The sequence below is a fragment of the Giraffa tippelskirchi genome, chromosome 4, assembly GCF_054371585.1.
Source record: "Giraffa tippelskirchi isolate mGirTip1 chromosome 4, T2T-mGirTip1v1.2.pri, whole genome shotgun sequence".
NCBI lineage: Eukaryota > Metazoa > Chordata > Mammalia > Artiodactyla > Giraffidae > Giraffa > Giraffa tippelskirchi.
The window spans coordinates 42101797-42120553 of record NC_137278.1 but is presented as its reverse complement, the minus strand read 5'-3'; the positions used below and the strand labels follow the sequence as shown (position 1 = coordinate 42120553).

At 35.8% G+C, this 18757-nt stretch overlaps 1 protein-coding gene across 17 annotated transcripts in view; it reads left to right on the top strand.

The window, feature by feature from the left end:
* Nucleotides 1-17917, top strand: part of AFTPH (aftiphilin) — a 70322-nt gene extending 52405 nt beyond the window's left edge. For 4 of the 17 annotated variants that reach the window (XM_081588334.1, XM_081588328.1, XM_081588330.1 and 1 more), the window contains 4 exons: nucleotides 3578-3638; nucleotides 5168-5251; nucleotides 9523-9646; nucleotides 16782-17917. In XM_081588334.1, coding sequence (XP_081444460.1) covers nucleotides 3578-3638; nucleotides 5168-5251; nucleotides 9523-9646; nucleotides 16782-16929 — 417 coding nt within the window. In that variant the 3' untranslated portion in view covers nucleotides 16930-17917. Of the gene's footprint in view, nucleotides 1-3577; nucleotides 3639-4599; nucleotides 5252-9488; nucleotides 9647-16781 lie in introns of all 17 variants that reach the window. The other 13 variants (XM_081588335.1, XM_081588331.1, XM_081588333.1 and 10 more) reach the window with 6 other exon arrangements.
* The last annotated feature ends 840 nt before the right edge of the window (nucleotides 17918-18757 follow it).

Genomic DNA, 18757 nt, shown 5'->3' with positions numbered 1-18757 from the left:
GTGTTAGGAAAGTAATTTGAGCTGTTCTTAATTTGAGCCACTTGTTACTTTTCCTTGCCTCCTTCTCCTCTTCTCCTCCATCCAACCACTTCCATGTATTACAACCCCATAAGCTATTGCTTATTTTATTAGTTAGCTATCACCTGTCATTTTTGCCTAGTCATACCTCTATATAATTTAATTATAGACTTGATTAAAAGTCTAGATAACCTAGTAAAAAGCATGTGTGTTAATTTGATGGAAGATTTTTAGTAGAAATCAACGTGGATTAATTTGATGGCGGTTAGTTGCAGCTCCACAAGGATTCAGCTGCTGCCATCTCTGTACATACATATAGACCCCTATGTACTTGTAATCTAAGGACTGTCTCACTAGTTATAGGCAAGTATGGGAATTTTCAGTGACATTGAAGCATATGTAACTTTTTTGCTGGAAGATGGAACTTGGTCTCTCGCTATTTATATTTTTTAAAAGCTCTTTTTAATCAAGTACTTCCTTTTATTCTGTTTCACGTACACATTTCTCTTTTTTAAAAAATACACATCAATATTGAATTAACAAGTTTATTCTATACTTTTTATGGTATTTGGTGATCCTCATTGACTTTAGTTTTTAGGCTTTGGAAAACCAGTGAAAACAGTATTTCCCAATGGAATTTCAGAGTTATTTCTGAATTAACTTGAGCCTATGTAGGTCTGCTTTCTAATATTCAAACTGAAGATTTCAGCATGCATATCAGAATTTTGTGCTGAGATGCCTGGCCTCCATCACTAAATTACATGATCTTTGCTTGGCTCCATACTTTTTATTAAGGTTAAAATACTCAACAAACATTGAAATGCATTCTAAAGGTTCTCCATATAAAGTACATTTCTTACCACTCTTCCTTGGCACACAATGTATCTATAATTTTTCACATAACATTTTGGCTATTCAGTCTTCCTCCTAATGATAATTTTCAGATGAAACAACCATAAACATTAGTGCTAGAAGCTTAGCAAAATGTGTCAGCAAAGACCTGTTCAATACCTGAATTTTTTTTCCCAAAAAAGTGTATGGCAAACTTTCCTTTTATGTTTTGGCATCCTTGAACAGTGACTTTCAAACTTAGCATAGTGGCATAATTCTCATTATGACTGCATGTCTTTTCTATTTCAGTTTGGTACCCACTAAATTTTTATCTTTTCTTTCAAATGAGTTTGTACTCATCAGTCTTATTGGCATTACATCTCTTGTTTAGAAATTCAGTATTTTACTGATATCTCTTAATGTGGGGTTTTTTTAAAAAGATAATTTTACCTAAAAAAAAAAAAAGTTTACAAATAAAAAGCAGGTAGTGATACTTTTTGTTGTTGTTGACATCTTTTTCCACTGAATTTCAAGGTCACACCAATCACAGTGCCATACTGAGTCCCTCTTAGGAAGGTTAGGATGTTAACCATACTTTAGTCACTGCCGAGTGTAGTCAGCTCCCTGGCTAGCAGTTATCCAGCTGGTTACCACCAGCAAATTTCCTCTCTTAGGCTGCTTTATGTTGCTATTTCAGTTGTGAATCAGAATTTTAGAGCTAGAAGAAAGAAAAAAATGACAGTCTAGCTCTGTACTCTCGTTTTACAATTAGAAAACATATTTGGAAAGACTAAGTAATTTACCTAAAATCACATGTCAGTGCTGTACTTAGGACTAGAACCAAAGTCTCCTGTCTCTAGCCTTTTCTTTCTCCCTCTTTTTATTATCAACTTGTCTCCTTTCATCTCTGCAGTAATCATTCATGCCACATAAAGTTGTTTTTAAATGTTTCATTCCAGTGCCTTCTCTTTGAGTTGCCTGCTTGTCAGTGCCATTAGTTAACCTGTAATTATTTAGGTATCTGTTTTTCATCTGTCTCAATTCCACTAAATTTTGATTCATGATTTAGTACCTCATTATTATAGTATTGGTTGTGTCTTCAAAATGCCATACATGTCTGTGAAAAGTAAAATTCCAGAAAATCATTGAAATATTTCAAAACATCCAGGTACTTGACATCGTTTAGATAAAACATGTTAATGAAAGAGCTTTGCTTAGCTTTACCCAGAAATTTTGTTATTACAAAAATCTGAGTTTTGTCCATCCAGTCAGTATTGAATAGTTCTAAAGGTTTTCCTGATTGAGAAGTAGAACAAGTTGAATCCGTTGGAATACCTAGAGCTTTTTGTTTGTTTTTGAGATCAGCTAAAGAAGATCTTTTATAAATGTTATTTATCAGTCTTGCAGGTAGGTTATGAACTAGATTTTCACAAGGATTTTTAAAACTTTTATTTGAAACAATTATAGATTTACAGGAAGTTGCAAAGACCATACAGAAGAGGTGCCTTGTATCTTCACCAGTTTTCCCCACAATCACATTTTACATAATTATAGAATAATATCAAAACCAAGAATATGACATTTGCTCAATATGTGTGTATAGTTCTATGCTATTTTTTCACGTGACCACCACCACAATCAAGATACAGCATTCTTCCATCCCCCCAACCAACCCCCCATTCCACCTCTCTCTAATCCTGGCTGCCGCTATTACCAGTACTTTGTTTATATCTCCAGGCCTGACTTGATATGGGGGAGACCAAATGCTTATAGTAACATGCCCATCATTGGTTATCAAAGAAATTATATTATAATATCATGGGGTTAGACTTTCAAAATTAGCCAATTCATGTTCCTTTCCTACAGGGAACAGTGTCTTTGTCTACAGAGAAAAAATAATTATAAAGTTTTAATAAGTGCCTACTTTACAGTGAGCAAAACAGAAAAAAAAAAGATGATAACATGTTGATAGTAAGAGTCTAGTAAAAGGTTATTTCAATAAGTGTTGCCAACACCATGACCAAAATAAAAGAAGAAAATGAAGAAAATGCATTTTTTTCCCGTCAGAAATATTCTTAAAATAAAGCATGGATCATTTTTAAAATGTTTCTTAATACCTTCCGTCTTATATTTATCATTTGCTTATTTTATCTTTATGTGTTTGGCAGTTAACAGAGTTTTTAAACGTAGAATATTCAAATGAGTTCTGAGTATACTTTTCAGTACATTATTTTAAAAATTAAATTCTAATACTGATTATAAGTAATCTCTAAATTAGAGAAGGTTATAAGTTTTTTAAAAAAAATTGTATATATATAAGGAAACCAAATAAATTAACATCCATGTTTATAATAAAATAGATCACTCTTTAGTGAAAAAAGATCAGTGAGGTTTTCAAGCCAGTAGTTTAAATTATGATTGGAGAATAGATTGAAATCTTGATATAGAATCAGTCTATAAACTTCTGTTTGAAAACGTAAGATAATTCCATTTCTCAGATACACCATTTTTAATGTCAACAAGCTGTACTGTTTATAAATTTTGCAATTTCAGTTTGTGTTAATATTTATAGATAACCTTCTGAAATTGTAAATTATCCCAACTTTGTCTTTAGGTATTTTATTGCCTAATGATCTTGCTGTAATAGTGTTTTGTTCTGTTTTTAAGGATTCTTTATGTTGCTACAACCTATACTGATTAATTTTGATTTTTTGGTTTTCAACTCTAGGAGTCTCTACCACCCGTCCAGTTTGACTGGAGTAGCAGTGGCCTTACTAACCCTTTAGATGGTACGTCTCTCCGTAGAGCCTCTAGCACCAGAGCTAGAGTTAAGAAAGCTACAAAGTTCAGACAGACTTCTCTCTGCTGATTTCCATTTTTGTTTGAACATAACTTCTTATCTTTGGAAATTCAGGCTTTCTTTCTGAATAGTAATTGCTCAAGAAACCAGCCGTTACTATTATTAACAGTATTAATGTCCATATATAAGTAGTAGTAACCAGATAAAATTTTAGTTTCTTTTTATCTTAAGTCAAAGATAAGCTTCTTTATTTCTCACAAATATCTAGGTAGGTTAAATAACATTTTAGGTAGACCAATTTATTTGAAATTTTTTTCTGTAGTTTTAGTTTATGGAATTTTCTTGGATGCCAAGTCTTGTGTCTAGAGGCTGCTTTAAAACACAAAGCACAATTATTTAACCAGAAACAATGTGCAAATAGATCCATATTTATTGACTCAAAGTAGTTTTCAGACTTAATAATATTTTATAGAGCACTTGTATGCAAATGGAAAATGAATGATTTTCATGCTCCTTTTCTAAAACTTATCTCAAAATACTAGTAGGTAGTTCCAGAAATAATTGCTTTCTCCTATGGCTTTAAAAGAAAATCCTGAGAAAGGATTAACTTATTCTAATAAGGTGGGGTCTTTTTAATAACACAAAATACTAGGTTTCCTGTGTGTTGATATCACAAGTTTTAATCAGACTCTAAAGTACAATTATTCTTACTCCTTATACTTCATAAGTTGTTTTAGCCATGGCCTGAAACACCTGTTACTCTTAACAGCTCTGCCTTAGAATGGGGGAGCCTAGGGTATCTGGAAAGCATCCAATTGAATAACAGTGCTGAAGGAAAGCCTGGATGCACCTTTTGCTGTTGTCTGGTGTCCTATTCAGTCAAATCATCGTGCTTTTTATTAACAAACAACTTATTTAAAAATGTATACTATTTCTGATTACTGTTTCAGAGTTAAAGGGGAACAGTACAGCTTGAGGTTGCACATCAGGGTAGGGCAGTTATGACATTTCTATTACCTCATTTTATTTTAAACTAAGTTAACGTATTGGTGCGTGTCCTGAAACTGACAACTTTGTCACTTTTTAAAATCATTCATTAGAAACCAACACTACTAACATAAAAGATTGATTTGGGCATGTACAGTGATTTAATGTTGGGTTGAGATTAAAGTATTGTTTCCCTTTAACGGGTACACTTTCCCCCTTGGTCTTTCTGGTATGGCTTCAAGTTTCGATTGAAAGAACTGAACTCCTAACTAAAACCTTACTAAGTGTTAAATTATTTACATTGTACATGAGAAAATGTACATTGAATTAAACTGTTACTTTAGAAATGTCCTTAGCAATGAAAAACTAATACTGTACGCATTGTTTTAATGTTGATTTTAAAATGTGTAATGACTACTAATTATAACCTGCATGTTCAAGTGTGTGTCTTACCCCTTTTTACACATAACCCCTCCTCCCTTGGCTTACCTTCTGTGTGGCTGCCTACCAACACGGTCACTGAATTTCAAGCTAGTGGAGGTTCCACTCTTCTGAACCTTGATTTCTTTGGGCCCGTGGATGACAGTAGCTCTAGCAGCAGCACCACAATCCCAGGTCAGCAGAGTGTTAAAACCACAATTCTAGTATATTTACTAAAAGCATGAGCACATCACTTGACTTTCCTATAAACAAGGAAACAAATAGATTATGTTCTCTGTAATGTCTTTCTAATACTTTTCTTTCATCTATCTACTGTTATTTTCTAGTACCTGACTACAATAAGTGACTTATGTGAAAAATGTATTTTAAGGAAAGGTTTGTCAAAGTGTAATAGTCAGAGCTGAAAGTAGTTTCTAGATATAAAACAGCCCTAATGTCCTTTACACAGTTAAAGGCAGGGTTTTTTTTTTCCCATGTAAACAGAAAATGTGATCTTTTATATGCTTATTTTTTAAAGCATATTCTACAAAGCCATTTGAAAAAATACAAATTTAGATGTTTAAGAATATTTTAGTACACCGTGACATTATAGTGTCTGTGATAATAGAACCTTTACAGATTCTAGCATTCAATTAGTTATCTATTAGTGTTGCTAAATGTATAGTTAGGTTCCAAAATGTTGGAGTCTAGCACTTAGTTATATAGTCCCACATAGAATTATTACTGTTTTTATGTAGCTCTTGAATAGAAAGCTTACTGTTAGTTTTCCATGGAGGAAAAAAAAATGTTAAAGGTGAAGTAGAAAATAATTGCTGTGAGATACTAAAAGCTAGAAATTAAAACTTATTGGAGTGCCTGTTAATGTTCAGCCTGGCAAAAGTTCAGTTCATTGACCCAAGGACTAATGTACTTTGTCATTTTCTAACTGAATAAAAAATTAAAATATAATGACATTTTTATGTTTATATTTTATTTAATATGATTTTAATGACTCTCTGTCATCCCTACTTGTGCTCTGGTAATCATGCCTTTTGATCACCAGACGGCTGTTACAGTGCTCTGTAGATGCTGATGCCCAGAATGCATAATGAGGGTCCCTCTCGGTCCCTACTAGGATCAGGTAGATAGCCAGCCTGGTTCCTGAGAATTTGCTGGTTTTGTTCTATTCAACTAGATAACCCTGCCACCCACTTCTAGCAGTTCAGGAGCTATAATGGAAAATGGGGGAAGCTAAGAGAATAATCAGCTAAGGGTGAGGCTGGGACCCAGGATGCCCATCTCCATGTCTGGTTATGGAAATCTGGTTGTATTATAAGGATGTTCCAAGGCCGTTTTGTAGAATGACTGGATTCCTCAAATCTAATCCCCTGGTTATCATTTTCATTGTTTCCAAGATTTTACAAGCATATAAGAAACTAAGCTGTGTCTGGTTTTAACTTCAATATGGTATTTCACTATTTGAATTACTTCTAAATACATGTGAGCTATGGAATGACCTGGATGAGTAGTTTTTAATCCTTAATGGGAGGTGGGGGAACCAAAAAACTTGTGTATCAGTTTCCTTATTACTATAATCCCAAGAATGAAGTCAGTTCAGTTCAGTCGCTCAGTCGTGTCCAACTCTTTGCGACCCCATGAACTGCAGCACGCCAGGCGTCCTTGTCCATCACCAACCAAGCTCCTATTTTTAATTTACTCTCAGCTTTGTTTTGTCATGAACTGTATGGTAACTTCGGAGAAGGCAATGGCACCCCACTCCAGTACTCTTGCCTGGAAAATCCCATGGACGGAGGAGCCTGGTAGGCTACAGTCCATGGGGTCGCTGAGAGTCGGACACGACTGAGCGACTTCACTTTCACTTTTCCCTTTCATGCACTGGAGAAGGAAATGGCAACCCACTCCAGTATTCTTACCTGGAGAATCCCAGGGATGGCGGAGCTTGGTGGGCTGCCGTCTATGGGGTCGCACAGAGTCGGACACGACTGAAGCGACTTAGCAGCAGCAGCAGTATGATAACTTAAATGAGGTCACTATTTTTGGATGCCTAAAAACCTGGTTTAAATTTAACTTTTGGTTACATTTCAAACTCAGTTAAAAATCATCCATAAGAGCACAAATAACCTGACCAAATAAAGAAGTACAGAAATGACCTGATAACCAGGTTCAGTATACATACACAGCTTGGAGAAGAGCAAGCAGTTTCCGAGGTTTAGAGCTTTAATGGAAGTGAAATTAGCATGGTCAATTGCGATCCTGATTTCGGAACCTCTTAGATATTTTTGTTCCATTTTTTCATCATTATGCTCTAACTGCTGTGTAAACCTGATTACTATAAATATGCTTTGACTTGTTTTATTGCTACTGGGTTTTGTTAAAAGTTACCATCAAGTTGTAGGTGTAAACACTTTCCTGAGTATTCCATTTTACCACTTGCTTGGACTTTTTCTGACTTGTTTCTGGGAAAGTCATTTTGTCTTAGCTTGCAGCTATTTAATTATTTTGTGTTTGAGACCTAGGAGGTTGGCATAGAACTTGGTTGGCTAGCTTTCTTTCTGTAACTAAACTATGCCTCATTAAGGTTCTGTTAAAAAAAAAAGAATCTTTTCCATTAAAAAAAATTACTCTCCAGTTTTTTGTGTAGAGTAGTTATCTTGTTTTTGAAAAATATAAAATATAGCCATAGTACTTTTTTTTGGTGATAATGGTTTTGGAGGGCTGGGGGAGGTTGATTTGGGTTTTGTTTTGCTGTTGTTTTTTTCAATCTCCCACTTCCCTGTTTGACAGCCAAGTGGCCAGTTTTACAAACCCAACTAAATTTTCACTAGCACTTTCCTGTTGCCAGTCAGAATGCAATTGTTTATTCTGCATTATGCATTCACCATCTACCTAAATTTTGTGGTTACTTGGAATCAAACCTTTCACAGTAGAGGAAGGAGGTGCTTTGGGTTCATTTGGTCCTGCTTTACAAGCATCTGTAAATTTTTTCATTTTTAGCTGCATATTTATACTTATTATAGAAATACAAAGAAAGGGGCTTTTAAATTATATTTTGAAACTGTACCTTAATGAACTATTAAGAACTTGGGAGAGTCAACATTTTCTATAGCCTTCCTCCCTTGTTGAACATGGTAACTGTGAAAGCCGCTTTTGCTGGTATAATTTCTGTAAACATCTGAGATCTGTGTTTACATCTGCTAGTCAGCTACAAAGTTGGTTCATAGAAAGCAGTTCCGATTTTCTTCTTAACCTTGAAATACCCTAAAAGGAGAAAACTTGTGAGCATCGATATATGACTCTTTTATATATAATTTTATCTGCTGATCCTAAGACTTTTTAAAGAAATAATAAGTAGAAATTGGTGAAACTACAAGACATTTGTACTTGAAATCTGCTTTTCTAGTCAAAACTACTGAATTTGCTGAAACCAAAGAAAGGGTAGAATTAAAAAATTTTTGTCTGATTGTCTTTATTTTCCTAAGCTTAGCATGAGTTGAAAATACTTAATTGTTACTTGTTTTTTGTAATCATCATATTTTATATGAATTAATATTCAAGGAAGTTTTAAAATATGTATGTGTATTTTAATGAAGTCAGACAGGAAGGATTTTACTAGACTTTTACAATAAATCTAATCGTAATGAACTCAGCTTCATTTTGAATTTTTCTAAGAAGATATTTGAACTGTTAGCCACTAGATTCAGCTGTGAAACTTTAGGAGTATAATTAACCATAGAGACGATTTTCATTTTGTTCAAAAGTAGCGCTTTTATTCACTTTTTCTGAAAATATTTTACCTCCCCACTTCTTACCTAAAGAAGAACATTGTGGTATATAACTTTTCTTTAGTAATAATTTAATTCTTTGGATAATATTTCATGTCCTCAGATAGTCTGAATGTATTTAAATTAACCAAATCATTTAGTGTATGTGAGACTTTACATTAACTTCCAAATTTGGGGGCATGAGTGAAAATACGGAGGAAAAATGGTCATGGAAATAAGAGAAAATGGAGGTTCAAAAAATGAAGTTAAATCAGTCCATTTAAAAATTGAGGTGTCATATTGTGTAACAAATCATTGTGCGTTCTATTTGTAAAACATTGCTAACTTTCGTATCACAGACATATCCAGTGCTTAGGGAGTTTCCTATAGCAGACAGTTTTTTTTAGAAGTATTTGAATGATATCTGCTACATAAATGTTAGATTAATTAAGGCTATATTTATACCAAAGTGGAATTTTAAAAGTATTTTCCTACTTTATAAAAACTCTGAAAAGTGGAATTTATAATTTAAAAAATAAATACAGTGTTACAGTGTTCTAAAGATGTGTTGTACTTATAAAGACTCAGATGTTTACGGAATAATTGCCTTTTGCATCTTGGATTATGGCTAATTGAGTGAGCCATTGTAGCGCACCATCACTGACTATCATTTTATACTATAAGGTGTGGATCCAGAGTTGTATGAATTAACAACTTCTAAGCTGGAAATCTCCACCTCAAGCCTCAAAGTGACTGATGCATTTGCGAGACTCATGTCCACAGTAGAGAAGACAAGCACATCTACCAGGTAAAAGCTAGTGTTCATTACACCTTAATTTTGAATTCTGTGTTTGAACCAAGTAGCCCAGATGGGAAAGCATATAAGTTGGTAGTATTTCAATATATTGTATTAAAATTCACTTTACATTTATATAAATGCAATGGATGCCTAATTCCAGAAAATAGTATCAAGTTATGTTTAATTATGAATTTACTGGAGCAGAGCTATTTCATGAGAGACTGGAAGGGGCTGACAGATGTGGTCTTTTTCTCTTTCCATACGTCTATACCCAACTTTGTAACAAAAGAAGAGTCTGATTAAAGAATTGAGATCATAAAACCACGGCAGAAATGCTTCCCCTTTTCTTTCCTAACTGCTGAGGTGATCATCTTTGGGGTCCCAGTTTCACAATCCCAAAGTCTTGTAGGCTAATCCTTTCACCTCAAGGCGAAGAGAGAAGCGCACAGCCACAGTTTTGTTTTCTGAATATTTGCTGATGTGTGGCACCTTTGATTTAGGTCCTGAAGCCTTGTTTTTAACAAGCCTTCTGGGATCCCCTTAGGTTCATGACCTTTAGAAAAGCAGTTTTCTCAGATACCAGGAATGTCATGTGGGCTTGTGTGTAGGATTCAAAAAACCTTTAGTTTTACATAATTAAGCTCTGGAATAACCGACTGCTTTGACATGTTAGCCATAAAATAAGGCAATTTCTAATAAGAAGGTAATCATTATAAAGGAATGGTTATGAAGGAAATCTCTACTGCGAGAGCAAATACCAGTGTTGATTGGGATACCAACTCTGCTGTCCCAAATCTGTGATTCATCGACATTTTAAAATAAAAATATTGGGAACCCTCTTGCAGTCCAGTAGTTAAGACTCCACGCTTCCGGGGTGGGTGGGTGGGGTGCAGATTCAGTCCCTGTTTGAGGAGCTAAGATCCCACATGCTGCGTGGTGTGGCCAAAAAAAAAAAAAGTGGAAATATTTACCTTTGTCCAGTTAGGCAGAGATATTATAGCGCTTTCTCCTGGGTAAATACATTCCATTCACATGTCAAATTCAGATTTATCTTTTAAATCAATTCTTCTGTAGAAAAACATCCATTTAAAAAATAACTTTTTTCCTTGTGAATAATAAATGCTTACCTGTCTTAAAACTTTGGCTTGAATTTTAACATGGCCTTTTAAACTGTATTGTGTGCTGAAGTATCCATTCAATAGATATTATTATTAATACACTTAATGTTCATAATTAAGAAAATCCATTATTATATGTTTTATAAGCAAGGCTGCCCTGAACTCTTCCCAGGAATGAGTTTGTAGTCTGCCCATTCTTTCTTAGCTACGGATTCTCTCCCTCATCTCGTCGCCCGTTTCTTTCTTGTAATACTACCTGGCACAGTTAAGCCTCCTGTCAAGCTAGTGTGGATTTTTTGCTTGCTTTCTAATTTCTTCACTTTCCAAATAAATTGTATTTTCAACTTAATGTTCTTCTTACACAAATTTCTCATCCATTTTTTCTATATATGTTAACTAAAGGCTAATGACTTTAAAAACAAGCAAAAAAGTGATGCTTTTTATCATTTGGGCTTTCTCCTGCTGCTTTTTGTACAGCCTTTTCTAAGGGCAGTCCTAGAGTTTCCTCACCTTTTTCCCTCTGCAGTCTCACTGAGTGAACTGTAGTAATGTTGAAAGTCTCTGTGGTGAGAATTCCTTGTTTGTGCCATTAGGAGGAGCTCTAAGCCACATAGTTAACTTGCTTGCTCTCCTAACTTTTCAACTTACCCTTGAAACATTCTGTACTCTAAGGCACTCTTCCACTCTTCCAAAATAACTTTAAGTTATTTTCATTTTTTTCTCTTATTTTGTTCTGTTATGGGATGAGCTGGAACTATCCTGTGCATCTTGGGGTTAGTGTCATAACTGAACTGGTCACTAATACCTGACCAGCTTCACATTTAACACAATAAATTGAAAGGAAAACAAGTTGCCACCTTTGTATTTTCTGTTTTGAGGAATTAACTATTTGAAAATGGTGAGAAGTGCAAATATTCACAGGTCTTACAATTAGAAGGTAATACTGTAAAATGTCCCCATGAGTGATTCTCAGTTGTACAGGGAAGAGAAAGGGTGCTGACATAGTTTCAACACAATTTTTTAAGCGTTTTTGTTATTTTTAGGTTTTGTTTCATTTTTTGTTTTTGATTAAAACAAAATTTGAAGTGTACACCCCAGCAAAATCTTGGCTTTTGTCAGTACACAGAAGACACAGTGAAAAAGCATTGAGGAACTGTAGTGTGAGGAAGGGTTAAGAAACAGTGGTCTAGGTAGAGGAAATTTGCCATATAGCAAACAACATTCCATACTCTTTTCCAAATGCCTTTGCATATGTAAGAGAAAATACATGTGCTCCTCTTTCTAAACATAGGTTGTGAAAGTGACTTACTTTTTAAAGAAATGCAAGTTCTCAGTTTTAAAATAGTTCCATCTTCTAGCTTACGTTTTCTAATACAGATCTTAATCAGTGTGTAGCAGCTAGTTAATAGCCACAGACTTTTAGCTGAAGCTTATATAAGCCAAAAGGCATACGTGGTTTTTTGTTCTTTTTTTTTTTGACCTTTTAATTGACATATAATTCACATACCATGAAATTCAGCCTTCTCAAGTATACGATTCAGTAGTGTACAATTTAGTGTATTTTTAAGGTTGTGCAACCATTGTTGGTGTTGAGTCGCTCAGTCGTGTACAACTCTTTGCAACCCCATGGACTGTACATGCCAGGCTTTTCTGTCCTTCACCATCTTGCGGAGTTTGCTCAAACTCGTGTCCATTGAGTCGGTGATGCCATCCAACTGTCCCGTCCTCTGTCATCCCCTTCTCCTCCTGACTTCAATCTTTCCCAGCATCAAGGTCTTTTCCAGTGAGTCAGCTGTTCACATCAGGTGGCCAAAGTATTGGAGCTTCAGCCTCAGCATCAGTCCCTCCAGTGAATATTCAGGATTGATTTCCTTTAGGATGGACTGGTTGGATCTCCTTGTTTGTAGTCCAAGGGACTCTTAAGAGTCTTCTCCAGTGCCACAGTTCAAAAGCATCAATTCTTCAGTGCTCAGCCTTCTTTATGGTCCAACTCTCACACCCATACATGACTCCTGGAAAAATCATAGCTTTAACTAGATGGATGGTAGGCAAAATAATATCTCTGGTTTTTAATACATTGTCTAGGTTTGTCATAGCTTTTCTTCCAAAGAGCAAGCGTCCTTTAATTTCATGGCTCCAGTCATCATCTGCAGTGATTATGGAGCCCAAGAAAATAAAGTCTGTCACTGTGCAACCATTACCATCATCTAATTCCAGAACATTTGTACCATCCCTAAAAGAAACCCCATACCCATTAGCAGTCACTCCCTATATTCTTTTTTTTCTAGCTCCTGGCAGCATTAATCTGCCTTCTATGTCTATGGATTTTCATATTCTGGTTATTTCATAATGGAATAATACATTATATAGCCTTTTGTGTCTGACTTCTTTCGTTTAGCATAATATTTTCAAGCTAGCCATATTGTTGCATGTTTTGGCGCTTTCCATTCCTTTTTATGGCTGCCTAGTATTCCATTGTATGGCTGTACCACATTTTGCTTATCCATTAATCAACTAATGTACATTTGAGTTGTGTTCACTTTTTGATTGTTATAAGTAGTGCTGCCATGAACATTCATGTACAAGTTTTTGTGTGGACAGGTGCTTTCAGTTTTCTTGTGGGTGGAACTGCAGTGTTACATGGTTATGCTATGCTTAATTTTTTGAAGAACTACCAAACTGTTTTCCAAAGCAGTGGCCCCATTTTACATTCCCACTAATAATGTTTGAGAGTTCCAATGTCTCTACAGTCTCACAAGGCTTGTTATTGTCTGACTTTTTGGTTATAACCATCCCAATGGGTATGAAGTGATATCTCATTGTCATTTTGATTGACATTTCCCTGATGGCCAGTGAAATTGAGCATTTTTTCAGGTGCTAGTTGAACAGTTGTATCTCTTCTTTAAGGAAATTTTTATTGCTGTAAGAATTCTTCTGGATACTTGACCTTTATCAGATATGATTTGCAAATGTTTTATCTCATTCCATAGGCTGTTTTTTCACTTCCTTGGCTAGTGTCCTATGAAACACAAAAGTTTCTTAATTTGATGAAGCCCTGTATATGTATTTATATACATACATATATACATATATGTGTATGTCATTGCTTGTGCCTTAGATGCCATATCTAAGAAACCATTGCCTTCTTCAAGGTCAGGAAGGGTTGCACTAGATTTTCTCCTAAGTGTTTCATAATTTCAACTCTTACGTTTAGTTCTTTGATCCATTTTGAATTAATTTTTGAATATGATGTAAGGTAGGGATCCAACTTCATTCTTGTGCACGTGGATATGCAGTTCTACCAGCGATAGTTGTTGAAAAGACTGTTCTTTCCCAGTTTCTCTCTTGTTGAAAATCAGTTTAACCATAATTATATGGGTTTATTTCTAGACTCTTAATTGTATTGCATTGGCCAAAAGGATAAATCTTAACTTGGGAGAGTATAAATAAAAAATAGGTCATTGCCTTTGCCTCTTGGGGAAAGGCCATGATGTAACATTTTATTTTCAAATTCTCAAGCATTTTCTTCTTTCTTATATTGTAAGAAAACTAGAGCACATCAGTTCCTTAGTGACTGCAGATAAATGCACAAAATATGAACTTTGTAAACTTTCTCTTATTTTTAAATTCAACTTCAGATAGCCTTCAAGCAGTGCCTCTGAAAGAAGGCAGTTGGTAGAAACTCTAGAATAATCTTTACCAACCATTCCTTGGGTGAAAACTTCCTTGCTCTCCTTCCCCACACCCCAACTGCACTCCACAAATGAGGAAGTGCATTTAGGTGTGGTTTTACTTGTTACTGTTTTTAATAACTTTTTATCTTTACAAAGGCAGTAAGAATAGAAAGAAAATACAGGCAAAATGTTTTTAATTAAAGTAGCACATTCTTACCAGTCAGATCACTATAACCCCCTAGTTCAATTCTTTCAGATCTTTATTTTTGCAAATATACACATATAGTTGTTGTTTTAACCAAAAATGAGATTTTATAGTCTATACAAATTGAGCCTACTCTTGTAGTCAGTGGTCTGCATCTGTCGATTTCAGTAAATTTTCATTTCATCTAACACTCAGGCTATATGTATTCAAATTCCCAACAGTGTCCTTTCTCTCTGCTTTATCCAGATCAATATCCAGTGTAGGACTTTTGTACTTAACCGTTAGGGCTAGGTCACTTTTAACCTAGTATATCTACCTCCATCCCTTCTGTTGGCTTCTCAGTGCAACAACAGTCGCTGGTTGAAAATGTCAGTCCATGTGTCCTACAGAACGTCCCAACCTCTGGATTTGTCCGTTTGCTTCCCTCAAGTAGTTTTCAAATGTTTCTCCATTTCCCCTATTTCCTATCAACTGGATATTCTATCTAAAGGTTTGATGGATTCGGGTAAAACATTTTGGCTGGAAGACATCATAGGTGCTGTGTCACATCAGAAGACACAGTGTCTTTTTGACCCCATCGTGAGTGATGTTGAGGTTGACTGCTGGTGAGAGGCCGCACTTTCCCTTGGGGCCTTCCAGTTGTTCACTCTGAGACTAAAAAGTGCACCAGACTCTCTGGTTTTATTTTGGAATAATGCAGATAGTCAGTTTCCCATAAACCTTCCACTTCATAGTTTTTCCATGATTTAAGTGCCATTAAAAATGCAGATTTTAATCAGAAAAATTTTGGAGTGTTATTCTATTCTTCTGGGAAACCCTAGAACTGAGGTTGATCTGCTGATGATTTCAGTGTGCCTGAAGCTGACCTTCATATTGGAGGACCTCAGTCCTAAAAGTCTGATGTTGGGTTTTTTCAGTTCTATAAAATATTTTTATTTCAGCCTGAACTCAAATGTGATTACAACAGTAAAGTCCAGGTCTTAAGTAAAGGCCTGCGTCTATCTTTCCTTTCTTGTTTCATCTCCTGACTTTTCTTCACCTCATCCTAAGGACAAAGAAAAATTTTAGGTGGAAGAAATAACTTGTGTCCCACCTAGTGGAGTACCATAAAAGAGAATTGAGCCCTGTAGAGTCAACAATTTTAAATGAACTTTGATCTAAAATTAATATCATTATGACTGCAGCTATTCTTTCAGTGTATTTAACATCCTAGAAAAAATAAAGGTTGAATTACAGTCCTGTGCTCAGTGTGAGCCGCAGTTGAGACTCGGTTGGCATTTTCTGTAGCACACTGAAGGACCCTGGTCAGCAGGAGCTCTTCCTCTCTGTCCTGGGTCCCACACCACTCATTTCTTATATTAGGGGCATTTCATCTACAGGACCCATCAGATTTCAAGACTCCCCTCTCCCTGAGTCCTTCCTGCCTGGGTGCATTCTCGGCCTCAGCAGCTGGCCCTGGTGCTGCAGGCTTTGGACCAACCATCTGTATCTCAGTGGGGCAGAGGCTGGGTGTTTTTGAGCTGAGGGCTTTCTGTCCTGGAATTCCCCTTTGGGGTTGAAGAAAGCCTGAGGTGAAAATTACTTAATGAGGGCTTGTGTCAGACATATTTTATGTTGAGGTAACTGGTAGTTTCTCAGTGGGGAGGGGGAAATCTAATCAGGCGGAGTTTACTAGGGCTTCAGCATTATAGTTCTGCTTGGTAACTTGTTTTTTTTGGCTGTGCTGCACAGCATGTGGGATGTTAGTTCCTCAGCCAGGGATCAAACCTGTGCCCCCCTGCAGTGGACGCTTGGAGTCCTAACCGCTGGGCCACCAGGGAAGTCCCTAGTAGCATTTTAAAAGTACACCTAGGTAGATTCTTCTAACCTTAAATAGAGCTGTGATCTGTACAAGGGTACCTGTGAAAGTCTCCATGGACATGCCTAACTGTAATGAACATACATAAATTCGGTGTGAGTTTTCAGAAGAGATTTCACCTCGGGCACAGAAAGCACTCAACACTGAGGTACAATGAGGTTCAGGGACTGGCAGAGGAAAAGATACTCAGGTTCCCACAGGTTTCTGTCTGCCTTGAGAGTGGATTTTCTCCCATTTGGCCTATAGCTAGAGTCACTCTAAGACACTTGTCTTTTTCATTTGTCAACAGGAAACCGAAAAGAGAAGAGCACCTGAGTGAAGAAGCCGTCAAGGTGATCGCCAGCCTTCCTGACCTAACGTTCATGCATGCCAAGGTGTTGATGTTCCCAACCACCTTGACACCTTCCTCAAGCTCCCAAGAGAAGGCAGATGGATAACTGATGTGAACTGGACAGTTTCAATTGCTTTTCCTTCCCTCCAGCCCTTCCCTACCATCAAAAGCATACCTGCTCTAATTAAAAAAAAAAAAATTAAAAGTTCAGCTGATTGGTTGGTAAGCCGCACTAGAAAGGTATACATAGTAATGTATATTTATTTACATACTGAAGTCATAAATTTATATTAGAAACAAATGTAAATAATCGGGGGTGAACATTTTTGAAGATTTATTCTTTTTGTGTTGCTGGGGTGTATACATTTATGTCTTTGTGAAATACACTGGTGGTGTCCTTCTTACGCAACTTTTGAAATAAAAAATGAAAATTAAAAACTCAAATCTCCACTGTCTATGAAATCCCCTTCAGTCTTTTCAGATTTCATTGAATGTCCCATTAATTTTTCATGTTGTATATTGAATTACTTTTGCTGTCATAAATAAGCTCCAAGTCCCTGTTTAATTTTTTTTTTTTTAATTTTATGTGTGGTGGGTTTGTTTCAGGTCTGGCTTTTGTTACCATTTTTGTGCTCTTTTTTAATCTTTTCAATCTGGCCTGTTGCTGTTTGACCTTTTGCAAGGTACTTGCATTGATTGGTCTTTTGTTATAGGGTATGGATCATTGTCAGAACTTGATTGAAGGGGTTTAAAGAGATTGTGTCTGTTTTAAATCAGTTTGGTTTGGAGAAGGACCAAATTACATGAATGTCTTACAATGAAATTTACTTGTTACTGATTTTTTTGTTCTATTGTACCACTATTTTTTGAGGATTTTGCACAGTGTAAAATGACATAATCATAGATTGCTATGGTTTAGGCTGTATATACAGTAAAAACTATGGGTTTTAAATGTTTGGGGAAATTCCTATGGAAAAAAGAAAGACATGTAGAAGAACCTCTAACAAGGTTAATGTGCATGCCTAAGGTCTTTTGAGATTTCAGTGTGTAAATTTCCTTTTAGCTTACACAAAAATAAAATAATTTAAAAGAAATTTAGCCTGGTGTCTCTACTTTGGTATCTGAGGGAAAATGTAATGAATTTGGACATTAAGTTTTATTTCATATTAATGTGTTTCAATCCAGAGAACATCATTTGGTAGAGCTTTCACTTTATTAAAACCAAGAAGAATTAGATTCTCACCCATAAGAATTTGAAACAACCCTTTAAATAGCTGAGCTGTTTTTATGTAGAACGTGAAATCATACAAGAAATTTCCATGATTTATTATAATGTATGTCTGTCAGAATTGGTGAAGTTAAATAGGGATGTATAGGGAATTTTTTTCTTCCCAACAAAATATATGCATGAAACAAAGGTGAGCAGAAAATTTCTTAAAAGCACTTTTAAAATATTGTTGCTAGATTAGATGTTGCTTTAGCAAAGTCACATGACCCATTTCATTAGAAGCAGGCAATCAGCCCAACAGTAGTCCACCTCATCGGCTACGGGAATGTTCCATTGGAACTCTTCTGTACCTCTGTCATTGACAGAGATTCCTTATGTTGCCAGGTTATTACACGGGCCATTGCAACAGTTGCTGGAGTGTAATTTAAGTAAGGCCTGAAGCAACGATGCTTATCCAGTCCATCTCCTGCCATTTCCCCCAACGTTTTTTTCAGAGAAAGCTTTCCTTCAGAATAATCACAAGTCATCAGTGCCCAGTGGACCTTCTGAATGGAAGGATAAAAGTATTCCTCAGCAGACCTTTACTTGTTTCAGTAAATTGAAGCTGAAGGGCAGTTTCTACAGTCCATTACAACTAAAGTTTAATGGTAGCCTTCATCAGCCTAAGTTCAGAGCCCATTTATAAGCTGTGATACCATGAGAAAGT